Source organism: Crinia signifera, chromosome 12 (genome assembly GCF_055691185.1).
Source record: "Crinia signifera chromosome 12, ASM5569118v1, whole genome shotgun sequence".
In the NCBI taxonomy this organism is placed as follows: Eukaryota; Metazoa; Chordata; class Amphibia; order Anura; family Myobatrachidae; genus Crinia; species Crinia signifera.
Genome location: NC_139228.1, coordinates 29,549,616 through 29,563,631, shown reverse-complemented (window position 1 = coordinate 29,563,631; position 14,016 = coordinate 29,549,616). Strand labels below are relative to the sequence as shown.

The window sequence follows — 14,016 nt, the reverse complement described above, 5'->3', positions numbered from 1 at the left end:
TGCTGCACATATTATTTGTACTGCCCGCGAATCTAATGGGTGCGGATGCCGGTGTTGATACTCTGCGGCACCAGCAAATCTCACCTGTCATAGTTAATCCACCATTAGGACTCTATACCACACACTTTTTTTGTTCTACCTGAAATTTATATTATGTGAATATCGTAAACCAGTGTTTCCGAAACCCTGGGTCTAATTCAGACCGGTTTGCTAGGCTGTGTATGTTCACAACCTAGCGAACAGATAAACTCCTCCCCCCACCGCATGAATAGGATGTGTACGCTTACACATCCCATCACATGCTCCCAACTCAGGGCAGACGCTGGCATCATGTGATGTCATCTGCCCGCCCCCTTCCCTCCCTCGCTGACGGCGTTCGCACAGGGGGTCTGCACATACCCGCATACGCAGACCCAGGACCATCGGAAACTTGGAAATTCGGCCTTGTCCAATCAAACCAGGATCAAGGCCCTCTGTCCTCAAGGCACCCTGACAGTCCACGTTGTGCACAGATGGTATAATCACATTTATTGAGATACAAATTAAATCTTCTATAGCCTTAAAACCTGGATTGTTGAGCTGCCTTGGGAATGAGTTTGGGAATAATTGTCGTAAACTTTTGTTAGGGTTTGGAAACCCCACATTTACTGTGGCACCAATACAGCTTCTATATATTTCAAGATCTGTGCAGATACACAGTTGTCTGGAACGATAGCAGTGTGAAGGGCAGACAGTGCGATGAGTTTCATGTCTGACAGCAGGAACCGAGGTGATTCTAGGAAAAGGTGGAGATTATTTTCTGGATACTCGCATAATCCCAATCCAGTTTTAGGGATGTATTCAATGCGGACGCGCTGGCTGGTCACCCTATTCAACGTTCTGGGGGAAGGATTCCCCCAAACAGCGAGGCTCACGGCTAATGAAGGGAGCCCGCTGCATTTAGCCACGAGTCTCGCTGTTTTAGCGGCCGAATAAGTAGTTTCCCCCTCGCTCCAAAAACGGAGCGAGGGGGAAACGGCGCATGCAGGGGTGTCTGTTGAATACTGACCCTGCTTGCTGTCATAGCTCGCCCCCGGCATTGAATTCTGCCCTTAAAGACAAAACTTCACCAAATCCTATCCCCATAATGTACAAGTCCGAAAATCTTTATGTTTTGCTCCAATAATTATGTGTTCAAAACACATTAATACCTAAAATGACTGGTTCTTAAAAAATGTGTTGAGGAACTTTTCTGTGAGACGGTACATTACTTCTCTGTCACAAACCTAAAACCTATAGTTAATATTTTCTTAATTCCAGGTCAGCAGCTGCGACCTCCTTGTTGTAAGTGCCGGCCAAATGTCTGTGAGCAGGGCCATTGGTATTATTCAGAAGTTGTGGGCTGCGGGCATAACAGCCGAGATCATGTATGATTGGTCAGAGGTAAGGGTCGGCCATTTTGTTACAGCAATATTAGGTAATGTTTGCAAACCTGTGAGAGCATGAACTTGTGTGTGTAAAAGTTTGTAATCATACCACTGTTATTTTTTTAGTCACAAGATGATCTGCAGGAATATTGCAGAGTGTCTGGTATCACACTAGCTGCTATTGTCTCTGATAAAGAAGGAAATCACGTCAAGGTAAATCGGAGCGATGACGAATAGTCCCCTTAGGGCCCGGTAATGATAAGCATCTCCGTCTTAATAATTCTAAAGTCCCACATGTTTTTTATGGGATGCACAAGGCAATTGACTTCACACACATGACAGGCAGGTTTTTTGTTTTATTTTGCACAAAATCAAATGAATAAGATACATCTCACCCTGTAGCGCTAAGCATCTTTATTTGCATCTTTTCCTGTTTTAAATAGCATGTTATTTGTAAAATGGAGCAGATAGGATGCACAAGCAGCTTCTGCTTATTAAAATGGTACTTGTTTCCTAGCACGGCCACACCAATTCTAATCGGGGGCATCGCAGGTAAAAAAATCTGATCGGTCGCATCGCATGCGTGCTAAAAAATCGCATGCGATGGTCCCGACGCGATGCCCCCGATTTTCCATAGGGAACAATGTTAAATGCCTCAATTTACCCAAATGAACAGGGAAGAATGTTAAATGGTCCAGAAACCCCCAAAAACACCCCAGAACAGTGAAATGGCCCCCCAAAATTAGTTAACGCCACCCCGCGATCAACGTGAACCCGAAGCGTGGCGAGCGCAGCGAGCCCGCGAGGGGCAGCGGTACGCGTCCTCTGACCTTTTCATACCCCCACTATCCACGTCGGCGTGGAGTTGAGAATAGAATAGTGTGGCGAGCGCAGCGAGCCACCGAGCCCGAAGCGTGGCGAGCGCACGCGGATACCTTTACAGTTATACGCGTCCCCTCGCGGGCTTCACAGGTGTCCGTGGCGACGCGGACACCTGTGAAGCCCGCGAGGGGACGCGTTTACCTGTGAAGGGATCCGCGTCCCCTCTCGGGGCTCGCCACGCTTCGGGCTCGGTGGCTCGCTGCGCGCGCCACACTATTCTATTCTCAACTCCACGCCGACGTGGATAGTGGGGGTATGAAAAGGTCAGAGGACGCGTACCGCTGCGCTCGCCACGCTTCGGGTTCACGTTGATCGTGGGGTGGCGTTAACTAATTTTGTGGGGCCATTTCACTGTTCAGTGGTGTTTTGGGGGGTTTCTGGACCATTTAACATTGTTCCCTGTTGATTTGGGTCAATTGAGCCATTTAACATTGTTCCCTATGGGAAATCGGGGGCATCGTGTCGGGACCATTTAATGCTTATTTAGCCGCATGCGACGCGACCGACGCGATTTTTTAACTTTTCAATGCATTTCAATGGGAAATCGGGTCCATCGCGTCGGGGGCCATCGCATACCACTATTAAGGGCACAAGATCAATACGATTGTGGCCGTGCTAGGAAACAAGTACCATTAAAATGACATACTGTACTCCTTGCATATATTCAATTGAGCATCTGTGGGACGTGTTGAAAAAAGAAGTCCGAGCCATGGAGACCCCAACAACTTTACATGATTTAAAGGATCTGCTGCCAAAATCTCCAGTGGTCTTGTGGAGTCTGTCTGGAGGGAATACGGTCGTTTGGTTGACTTAATGATGGTTGACATGGGTCTAGGTTGACATGGGTCTAGGTTGACATGGGTCTAGGTTGACATGGGTCTAGGTTGACATGGGTCTAGGTTGACATGGGTCTAGGTTGACATGGGTCTAGGTTGACATGGGTCTAGGTTGACATGGGTCTAGGTTGACAGGTAATTAGGTCAACACGGGCAAAGTTGACAGTCAAAAGGTAGACATAGGGTTTTTTACTGTTTTTGAAGCCGACAGGCGGTATTTCATGCCCTACCATTCACTAGCGCGTGGAGGGAGAATAAAATATTGTGCCCGAAGCATGGCGAGGGGACGCGGTGCTACGTTTGACTGTCCATGTCGACACGACAAGTGCCGACAGGTGGAATTTCATGCCCTACCATCCTCTAGGGTGTGGAGCGAGAATAAAATAGTGTGCCGAGCGTATCGATGCGCCATGCGTGAAGCATGGCCAGCGTAGTGAGGTGATGCGGTGCTACGTTTCAGTGTCCATGTCGACTGTGTCGACATTTGGATGAAGAAAACAGTGAAAACATCATGTCAACCTTTTCACTGTTGACCTTGCCCACGTCAACCTAATTTTTGTGTCGACCTTTTGACCTGTCTACCTACACCCATGTCAACCTTTCAGAATGTCAACCTAATGCTTGTTGGCCTAATGCTTGTCGGCCATCATGTTGTAGACCTTATGGTGTCGGCCATCATGTTGTAGACCTAATGATCCATACCTGTCTGGAGAGGTCAGAGCTGTTTATGGTGGCATGAGGGGGGCGTATACAGTATTAGGCAGGTGGTTGTATTGTTATGGGTATATTCAAGTTACTGTGAAAATGCTTTTGCTTTACACGAGCGATACAGCAGTTCTGTTGTCCTGCAAGCTGCCCTAAATACAGCACATGGGATTATTATTGACACACTGTCTTTTTTCCGGTTTAAACAGCTGAAAGCATTTGAGAAGGAAAGGCAGAGCGAGAAACGGATATTGGAGTCCGATCTTGTAGATCACCTTCTGCAAAAGCTGCGAATCAAAGGGCTGGATGAAAGAAATAACAGGTGGGAGGAAATATATATATATATATACATGTGACACTGAAATGAGCATCAGTGTGGCAGAAACAGGGGCTTAGGCGCACTTGTATGGAGCAGAAGATGGTGTGGAGGAAGCACACAAGGGCAGAGGGCCCTGCTTCTGAGAGCTTACATTCTGAAGGAGGGGGAGAGAAGATCTATTTTTTATAGATCGTAAAACGTTACTCTTAGCATTACATCTGGGTCTGTTTTTAAATTTAGACAAGATTTGGAGTTCCAGTTTTGATTTTTCTGAGGTCACATGGTGTAAGGGGAATTAGGGAATTGTAAGATACATGGGGGGTATCTTACCGGCAGTGGAAATAGCGGCCCTTGCTGCAGCATTGAAGGCAGTTTCCGATCAAACAGATCCTACTTTAAAACAAGTTGGATCTATTTTGACGGAAACAGACGCAGATTGTCAAATTGACACATATTCGCCGATTTCGGACTTTGCGACACTCAACAGTCAGTATATTGAATACCGACTGTCGAGTTCATGTGGGAAGGAACAAAATCGGCTCAGATTACGACTGTTGGGACATCCCAATAGTCTGAATCCAGGATTGAATACCCCCCAACCCCCACAGATTCTCTGATACTACTTTCAGACCGCAAATGCCGTGTTGCACACGGGATTAGGACACGGGTCCCATCCCCAGAGCAACACGGCATTGCGGTCTGAAAGTTCCGACACCAACACGGCATATTGCCGAGTCGGTGACGTCACATGGGGCGGAGCTGGGCGGCGGCGCGTCATCGGGGGCTCGGGAGGAGGCAGTACTTGGAGCTGACAGTGCTGCCTCCTCCATACTGTGAACGGGACACGGGTCGCTCGACCCAGGCACCCGTTCACACTGCACTTGACACGGGTCATAGCCGTGTTCAACCCTGGTCAAAACCAGGGTTGAACACCCATGTTGCTCGACCCGTGGTGACCTTTTCAGACCGCACCTTGACCCGTGTTGGGGCCGCAAGAACACGGCAATAACCCGGGTCTAGAGTGCGGTCTGAAAGCGGTATGACTGTCCTAGATAAACAGGTAAAAGGGATGTGGTCAAAAGGAGGGATGTATCTGATTGCAAAGGCCCTGAATGGCATTGGGCTTGAACGTAGCGGGTAATTTGCACATCGTGCGTACTGTTGTTACGATGCGCGGTCCCTCGGGTCGGCCCTCAAATGAGACATGCTGCACGTCTGATTCGTCGGCTTTCATTGTGGTTGTAAGCAGATCGTATCTGCTTTTTAAGGCACATACGATCGCTCATTCGACTGCTCCATGACCTGCATACAGGTCCTGATGTATAGCCAGCATAAGTGCCATCTGCAACCAGAGGAGAGGAACATGGGCTGCTGAAGTGTCACCAATATTCAGTATTGGAAGGATGATATCAGATCAATTGTGTAGTCATGTCAGTGGTGTCATAACTGAGGTCTGTTTTGTTTAGAGAGATGATGGACACACTGTCTGGGCAGAATACGAACAGATCGTTCTCCAGCTCACAGAGTAAGTACAGAGGTGTTGCGCTGCTTGTGTACATCCCGCCGGCTCTTCTGCAGCGTGTGCGGTGGGCAGGTCTGTGATTACTAGAGACAGGATTATATGCAACATAAAAAGCTTGAAATATGCATGCAAATATGCATAAAAAATACTTAAAATATGCATGAAAAGTGTTAAAATATGCTAAATTAAATAATAAAAAAGTACTTTTTAACTTGCAAATAAACCTCAAAAATAGGCCCACAGCATCTGCAGATGTCTAGTGCTGTACACAGGATTTTTTTCCCTGGCTGCTACAGCAGACTGCAGCATCCTAGGCTCTTCTTGCATCAACTACACGGACCCTCATCTCCAGCGCTGATGGATCAAATGTCAGCATAGCGTGTGAGGGCAGCGCAGTGGAAGGCTTCCTCCCTGCGCCGCATACTCACTGTGACACGGCATTTTCTCCGCGCCGCGTGATGTCACAACCCTTCTGCCTGCCTCCTCTGCTGCAGAAGTCTGTCTCTTGGTGTAAAGTCCCAGGCCAGGGGCAGGCAAAGGTTCAGGAGCTTCGTAATGGCATCCGCCCGAACTGACTTTTATCCACATGGATTGGCAGCCTAGAGCAGTGTCAGACATAGCGTACATCCAAGGTTCCCCACACTGCGTACTTATTGCCCCAGTCTGCACACTCTACCACTACTTGGCCAGCAGCAGCAGGGAAAGCAGTGCTGTGACTCGCAGGTGGAAAGGGGGCGGGGCATAAAATATGCACCATCACTAGATTATAGGTAAAATATGCAATAACCAGTGAGAATGGGCAAAATATGCAAATGCATATGCAAATATGCAAATGCATATAATCCTGTCTCTAGTGATTACATTAGTCTTCCTGGTGACAGCCGTCTCCTACTGCAATCAATCGTTCCCTGTTCCAGACAATGAGGACTATTCATACTGTTGCTACTTTCAATTGTCCATTGTTGTGTCCTGAATGATTAGTCACATATACTATGAATATAAAACTGTAGCGCTGCATTTATATTTATTTTTCCCCTGGGACAGATGACCATTTGTTTTCTGGGCTCATTTGTACATTGGTTTTACTATTCAGTCGAAGGAGAGAAAATGTGTTGCTGTGATTTCATGAAATAAAAATGGTCAGGACATGGAACCCCTTGAACCACCCCCTATTCATCCAATAATTATTATTCTGGCAACGCTGCCTTCCTCCTCCGCTTGCACCAACATCCTGCTGAAGTTCTCTTCTACTTCCAACAGTGTTGCAGGTAGCAGGGTTCCCACACACCACCTCTTTCATATATTGCATGCCTGTGGGCAGGGGTACTATCCCTCACCCTGCACTCCTGCACTACCCCTCCACCTGCACCCCCTTTCCACACACTGCTCTACCCTTCACCGCTCCACACACTGCTCTACCCTTCACCCCTCCACACACTGCTCTCCTACACTACCCTTCACCCTGTACTCCATCCACATACACTGCCCCACATCCTGCACCCCTTCCCACACATTGCGTTCCTGCACTACCCCCTTCCCACACACCGCACTCCCCCTCACCCCCTTCCCACACACTGCACTCCCCCTCATCCCCTTCCCACACACTGCTTTCCTACACTACCTCTCACCCAGCACCCCCTTCCCGCACAATCTGCACCCCTACAATACACCTCACCCTGCACCGGCTTCCCGCACACTGCTCTCCAACATTACCTCTCACCCTGCACCCATATGTTCAATGTGGTCAATCTGCAGTGAAGTAACATAGTTAATGAGGTTTAGAGAGGCCCTGCTGGAGTTTCTTGCGATCAGTATTTAGCAAGGATTTGAAGCTAGAATTCTCAATGGCTTATGTTCCATACGGGTCCACAATGATATAATATAATTAAAAGTTTTATCTCTGGATTTTTTGTTCTGAAAAAAATGTGTCTAACCCTTTCTTACATATATCGACTAAAGTTGGTCATACATCAGAACTATCTGGGGTCCGGACACACGAGTAAAGGTGGCCATACATCAGAAAGATATTGTACCCAATCATACAATCTCAACTGATTGTAAGATGGATTGTATGCAGATTGTGTGCACATCTTATGTACATAATCATACAATCAATCAGCAGATGGATTGTATGACTGATTGTAAGATGGATTGTATGCAGATTGTGTGCACATCTTGTGTACACAATCATGCAGTAGATGGATTGTATGATTGATTGTATGATCGATTGTGTGTAGATTGTGTGTCCAAAAACCACCAAAGACTGCCGGGGATTTCAAGGGAAATTGTACACAATCATGAGCGCAATCGATCTTAAGATCGATCTTTCTGATGTATGGCCAGCTTTAGACCGGTCGCGCGATTGTGTGCACATCGTGAGGAATATCGGTATGATGCCTGCTCAGGCGGATCGCGAGGTTGATCCACAGATCATACGTGCTGCACGCATGATCCATCGGCTTTCCTTGCGGTTGTGAGCAGATCGTATGTGCTCTTACGATTTAAATACGATCATGTCATATGCGGGTCGTTCTGATGTATGGCCACCAGTCTGCTACCACAACCTATTCCGGCAGCGTATTCCAGATCCTAACTGCCCTATACACTAACGTCACTTTTTTTGTGTACATTGGAAACCAAGCCTTAACTTTGATTTATCTTGGATATATTTGGTAATCACAGAGCTGTATATGCAGAACACGATGAGTGTGAGCGCTGTCCATCAATAGGCCTGTGACTGGACGAGGACAGGGCTGCCTTTAGCTGTGTGTAGTCTCTGCTTACATTGTGTTTTATGTGACAGGTCAGTTTGAGCAGCACAGCAGTACCATAGTCCCAAGTGTCAGCGTCATTCCTCCAGAAAGGTTATCTGCCAACCTAAGACGCCGCTATGAAGCCCAGGTAAGCTTTGCTCTGTCTGGGGACAATGTCTTCCTGAATTCATTTACTCCTTTGCTCGGAGGGGACTCCTCAGTTATCACTAGTTCATGGCTGTGGGGTTAGCTGACAATATGTTTTCCACTTTTGGTGGGAATAAAATAGTTGTGCATTTGTAGCATAGCTTCGCTTTATGTTATGTTAGGTATATGTCTATCAGATGCATCCTCCTACAGTACCTGTAGGTTTCAGTCCCCTAACGTACGAGATACAGGATTCCTTTATAGTTGCAGTGAGCGTGCTGCTATCTAGTTGTGCTGCAGCACTTATGCTGAACATGTGCCATGTTCTCATCCAACAAGTGCAAGTGAAGTGCTGGTGGTTACAGACCTCCTCAACAGCATGGCCGCAGCTGATCTCTGCCTCTCCGTAGCTAGGCCGCAGATGGTCTCTGCGTCGCCGTAGCTAGGCCGCAGCTGGTCTCTGCATTGCCGCAGCTGGTATCTGCATTGCCGCAGCTAGGGCCGTAGCTAGGCCGCAGCTGGTGTCTGCATTGCCGCAGCTAGGCCTCAGCTGGTATCTGCATCGCCGCAGCTGGTATCTGCATTGCCGTAGCTAGGCCGCAGCTGGTGTCTGCATTGCCGCAGCTAGGGCCGTAGCTAGGCCTCAGCTGGTATCTGCATTGCCGCAGCTGATCTCTGGATCACCGTAGCTAGGCTGCAACTGGTATTTGCATCGCCGCAGCAGTCTGTGCAAGTTGCCAACAGCAAAAGAGCCCCAGACCATACTACTTCTTCTTGGAAATTCTATTGATTCTGTGCACCTGCAGGTCCTGCTTTTAAGTTTTAAATATTCAATTGTTTGTGCCGCTAGGTGTGTAGAGTGCAGCAGGTTTTCATTTCTTGCCATGCCTAAATGCAAAAGGATTAGCTGCATTCAGTGGCTAAACACACGCAAACTACTGGCGAGCTGCATGTCTATGGGCAGATTTCTGGTCCCCAACTTCGGAGGGTGCAAGCTGAAATAAGGGGCATCTGCAGCATTCACAATTGAATAGCTCCCTGCCACTTTATATGGGAGCTGTAGCAGCGGATTACCATGTTGAAATGGCATTACTCTAAACAGCAAGACCAGGGCTGCTTTTTCCTGTTAAAGCACACTGAGGAACCATATTTTTGCCTATACCAGTGATGACTAACCTTGACACTCCAACTGTTGTTGAACTACACATCCCAGCATGCCCTGCATCAGTTTTAGCATGGCCAAATAGTAAAACTGTAGCAGAGCATGCTGGGATGTGTAGTTCAACAACAGCTGGAGTGTCAAGGTTAGCCATCACTGGCCTATACCAATGGTTCCCAAACTTTCTTAAATCAGAGCACACTAGACCAAAATTCTGAAAACCATTATTATACCAGTAGATTTCTTCATTTAATATCTACACGTCTGCAATGGTAAGCGAGCCTTGGAAATTGCAGCCAGAATCCGGAACTATTGTTAGAACGGTTCCAAGGTCTGGGACGATTACAATCCTTGCTGTGCTTGGGAAATGATTTCTAATCTAAAATCTCCTTGTGCCTCATTTTAGTTGGCTAATTAAAGTGATTCTCTTATTTGCAGGTACTTTCTAAACTTCAAACCTTCATCACAAACTTCCAACAAAAAAATAGAGAAATAGAAATTTTGGCAGTAAGTAATTTTTGTTATACTATTTAGTTTTAAAGTTTTTATATCACTTACTAAGTTTTTTTTGCTGTAATACTTCATATATAGAACCACATTATTTGAAGCGCATTTGCTACTCTGCTATTGTCACTATGAGTTGGGACTAGAGACGTGGTGTGGAGTTTACGGTTATCAGTAGACACACCCACATGGTTCTTCGGGGCTGTAGACCATTTTTTTTATTTTTATTATTCTCTGACAAGCTAACCAGCTCTTTGATGAAGCAAACTCACGCTAAACCAAGCCGGTTCCCCCATCCCGAATACATAAGCCTGGTATATGTGCAAACACCTGTCCTCCGGTGACTCCAGTTCTAAATTGTGTGACAAGTGGACACCAGTTTTTGCTGAAGGGTACTTTGAGCCCTGCACTCTATACCCGATGCTAGTTTCAGGGTCCCCTGTTGGAATTGCAGAAAAGGAGTAGATCCATTTTAAATCATAGATGTGAAAAATAGCCCCAGTGCACAGTAGCTCAAAGTGCAGAGAAAGTGGTCGATGAGAATTCCTTGCACAGCTCAGAGCCTCATCTTACAACCAGCCTGCAGAATAGGAAAGGAGAAGGCAGGTGTCTAGGATGAGGGAAATAAAGAGTCCCCTCCCAGCTGAATAGAAAGATGTCAGCGTCTGTTCTACCACTGCCAGCTCTTCTGTCGCACCCCCATGCACCACACGTGTGAGACTTTGGAGGGGATGGTTGTATCTAGAGCAGAGATGCTTATTATTGGTTATGGCCATATTTATGGGCTGGTTCCGCTCCAGAACAGGGTATGTGCATTTTGTAAATTTTTTTTTCTTCTATTGTTTTAGGTAGATCTGCCAAAGGATACCGTACACAGTTTACTAACATTAGAGGTAAGTCATTGTTTTTAAAAGGAATTACATGGAAGGGATAGCAAATCTCGCCCGATCAGTAATGGTAGGGAAGGATTGTGCTGGTGAATAACGAGCCTCTTTGGAAATGATCTCCTTGGCAAGTTTATTTTTTTTGTATTTTAAGTTTCCTTAGCAGTCCAGGTATTAATAATATCCCTGCTTGTCCTTACATGGTTAAATCAAAGTGACGGAGGTGCTGAAGGTTACCTGTGCTTAAGCATGATATGGTTAAAGTTAGGATTGTTGGAACACTTTTAGAACAGTGTACTCTAATAGCAGATAGAGTTCCTAGTATATGCATTTACCTATCAAAAGAATAATACGGTTTGAAAATAAAAGCTGACCCTCAATAGATTATGGATTTCTCAATACAATGCTGTGTAAGGTGGTATTCAGTGCCAAGTGATATAGGGCTACTGTATTTCTCAGGACCAACGTTCCTATGTACGGCTGTGGGTTGCAAAAGAGCATTATCTGATATCTTTTAGCAGACAATGGCTATTGTAGGACTTATCCTCTCCCCTGGGATTCAGGATCCAGTCTGCATTTGAATGGAATACGGTCGTTGGGTCACTAGCATGTTGGTCGACATGGGGTTTTTCACTTTTTTTTTTTTGTGGTGACAGGTGGTATTGCATGCCCTACCATCCACTAGGGCATGGTGGTAGAATAAAATAGTGTGCCCGAAGCATGGTGAGCGCAGCAGTCCTACATTTCAGTGTCCATGTTGACGTTTGGGGCAAAAAAAATGTGAAAAACCGACCTTTTGACCGTCTAACCCATGTCGACATAATGATTCATACCCATTTGAATTATACTGCAGTGGACAATAGTAATAACAGCAATGCACTGTAGAAAATACTCTATGGTCAATTATGATGTTTTTACAATGAACGGTTACCATTCTGTTAGAATATCATTATAAGCTGTTCCTGAACAAGATGCCACGTATATATGTGGCAGAGCAGCAGTGGCAGGAGGGTAACGTATGAGTGTATTGGCAAAATTAAATGATATGAACACTACAGGGAGGTAAACTACTGCAACCTACTACAGCCACGCAACAGTTTCTGCTGTCATACAAACCTCCATGTGATTAAGGTCTCAGGTAATTGAACCTATTTCTTTTGTAGTGTACTGATAAACAGACATTCAATGCATCGGAGAAGCAGCTGATGACAAGGCTGCCCAAACAGAGGTATCTAGAGATAATACTGGGTGAGATATTCACAATCAAAATAGAAAAGCGGTGAGTTCTATCTGTCCTATGCTGCATTTAGTGTGAGATGTGGTCAGTCAGTGGTTACCTAGCGTTAATGTAGATTTTAATCTTGTTTACATTGCACTATGAACAATATATTTAGACATTTTACATTCTCTACCCCCAATGGTTCCTATGACCCTAGACAGCTCATGTTTCCCAGGTCACCTGGCAGGTGCACAGGTGTAGTAATCACTCAATGACACAGGTGATGCTAATTACTTCACTTGTGAGTCTAAAATAAGTGACCTGGAAAAAAAATACACTTTGGGGTCATGAGGACAGAGTTTGAGATTCTATTATTTACTAAACCAATTGCAAAGATTGATTTCGCTATCAAAATAGCTGTGTAGTATTTATATTTTTGATTGCTATAACTGCTTTGGTCCATGCCCAGCGGTTGACCCCTTTTTATGTGGGCAGGTCCTGAGCTGGTGCTTGGAGATGTTAATCTCCAAACACTGGGAAAACCTCCAGCCGGGACCAATGCCATGCAACTAACACGCTAGAAACTTTTAGGCAATCTCAGTCCATGCTACATACAGGCATCCATGTTCCTCCTCCAGTGCTGTCCGAATAGTAAAGCAGCAGCGGCTGTACGCGCCCCCTTGCCGAACCTCTAGACTGACTGCAGGATGCTGTGACCCAGACTCCCCCAGTGGTGGAAATGGGTCCCTGGTCGGAAGAACTGGGTTACCCATTTACACTGCCCCTCAACCTGGGTCTCATCTGCGTTCAATCCGGAAAACTTCCTGGGTTGAGTTGCTGGGTAACATGACCTTGGTGTGTTTTTTTTTAAACCTTATTTACACCAAGCATTGACCCAGGTTGACTTGGCTTATTGTTTTGGTGTAAATAAGGTATTACACTGAACAGTAAAATTACTGGGTGAAGCGGTTCTACCCGGTAATTTGTTCAGTGTAAAGGGGTCAACCCGGGTCTTTAATCACAGGTCAACTCTGCGTTTTACAAGGGCCGACACTTTTAAACTGAAGAAATATCCATTGTAATTCAGCAAAATTACCGGGTTGACATTTTTAACCTGGTAATTTGCTGCACCCCGCAAGTCTAAAATGGGTATTAATGTCTTTATACTATTGTGTTTTTAGGATACCAGTGCTTGTGCTGTACAGCTATCGGGAGGATTATTACAGGATTCTTTTTTAGCAAATACCTACCGCTGAGGAAGACCTTATCTTCAACTACAGAAATGCTGCCGTTATGGGGGTGAGGAAACAAATGTTTGTATTGCAAAACTGAGGTGCCATCAGTATTCGTTGACTCAAGCAAATGGACAGGACAGATTCCAAGTCCTATAACTGTGAACATTTCCTCCCAAACCAGGGTGTAAATGATTTTTATTTTATTTACAAACCTATTTTTTTATATACATTCCCATGACCTCAAACAGGATCATGTCGGCCACAAAACATATGGACCAATTATAATCGACTTTGACCAGGACATATTTAAATGTTGGTTCTAGGATATGCAATGAATAAAACAATTGTTTAAAAAGTATTGTTCTCTTCTTCTGCTTTGTTAGAAATTTGTATATAACCTGTGTAACCCAGGGAGCTAGCTATCTATCTACACTATGTTACAGCA

General features: G+C 45.6%; 1 protein-coding gene across 1 annotated transcript in view; it reads left to right on the top strand.

Moving 5' to 3' along the window:
* Positions 1 to 13,929, top strand: part of EIF2AK4 (eukaryotic translation initiation factor 2 alpha kinase 4) — a 77,829-nt gene extending 63,900 nt beyond the window's left edge. Inside the window, exons 31-39 of the mRNA XM_083166683.1 lie at positions 1,300 to 1,422; positions 1,533 to 1,619; positions 4,039 to 4,151; positions 5,615 to 5,673; positions 8,474 to 8,571; positions 10,168 to 10,236; positions 11,082 to 11,126; positions 12,281 to 12,396; positions 13,518 to 13,929. Of these exons, the coding sequence (XP_083022809.1) occupies positions 1,300 to 1,422; positions 1,533 to 1,619; positions 4,039 to 4,151; positions 5,615 to 5,673; positions 8,474 to 8,571; positions 10,168 to 10,236; positions 11,082 to 11,126; positions 12,281 to 12,396; positions 13,518 to 13,575 (768 nt within the window). The 3' untranslated portion in view covers positions 13,576 to 13,929. The remainder of the gene's footprint in view (positions 1 to 1,299; positions 1,423 to 1,532; positions 1,620 to 4,038; positions 4,152 to 5,614; positions 5,674 to 8,473; positions 8,572 to 10,167; positions 10,237 to 11,081; positions 11,127 to 12,280; positions 12,397 to 13,517) is intronic.
* The last annotated feature ends 87 nt before the right edge of the window (positions 13,930 to 14,016 follow it).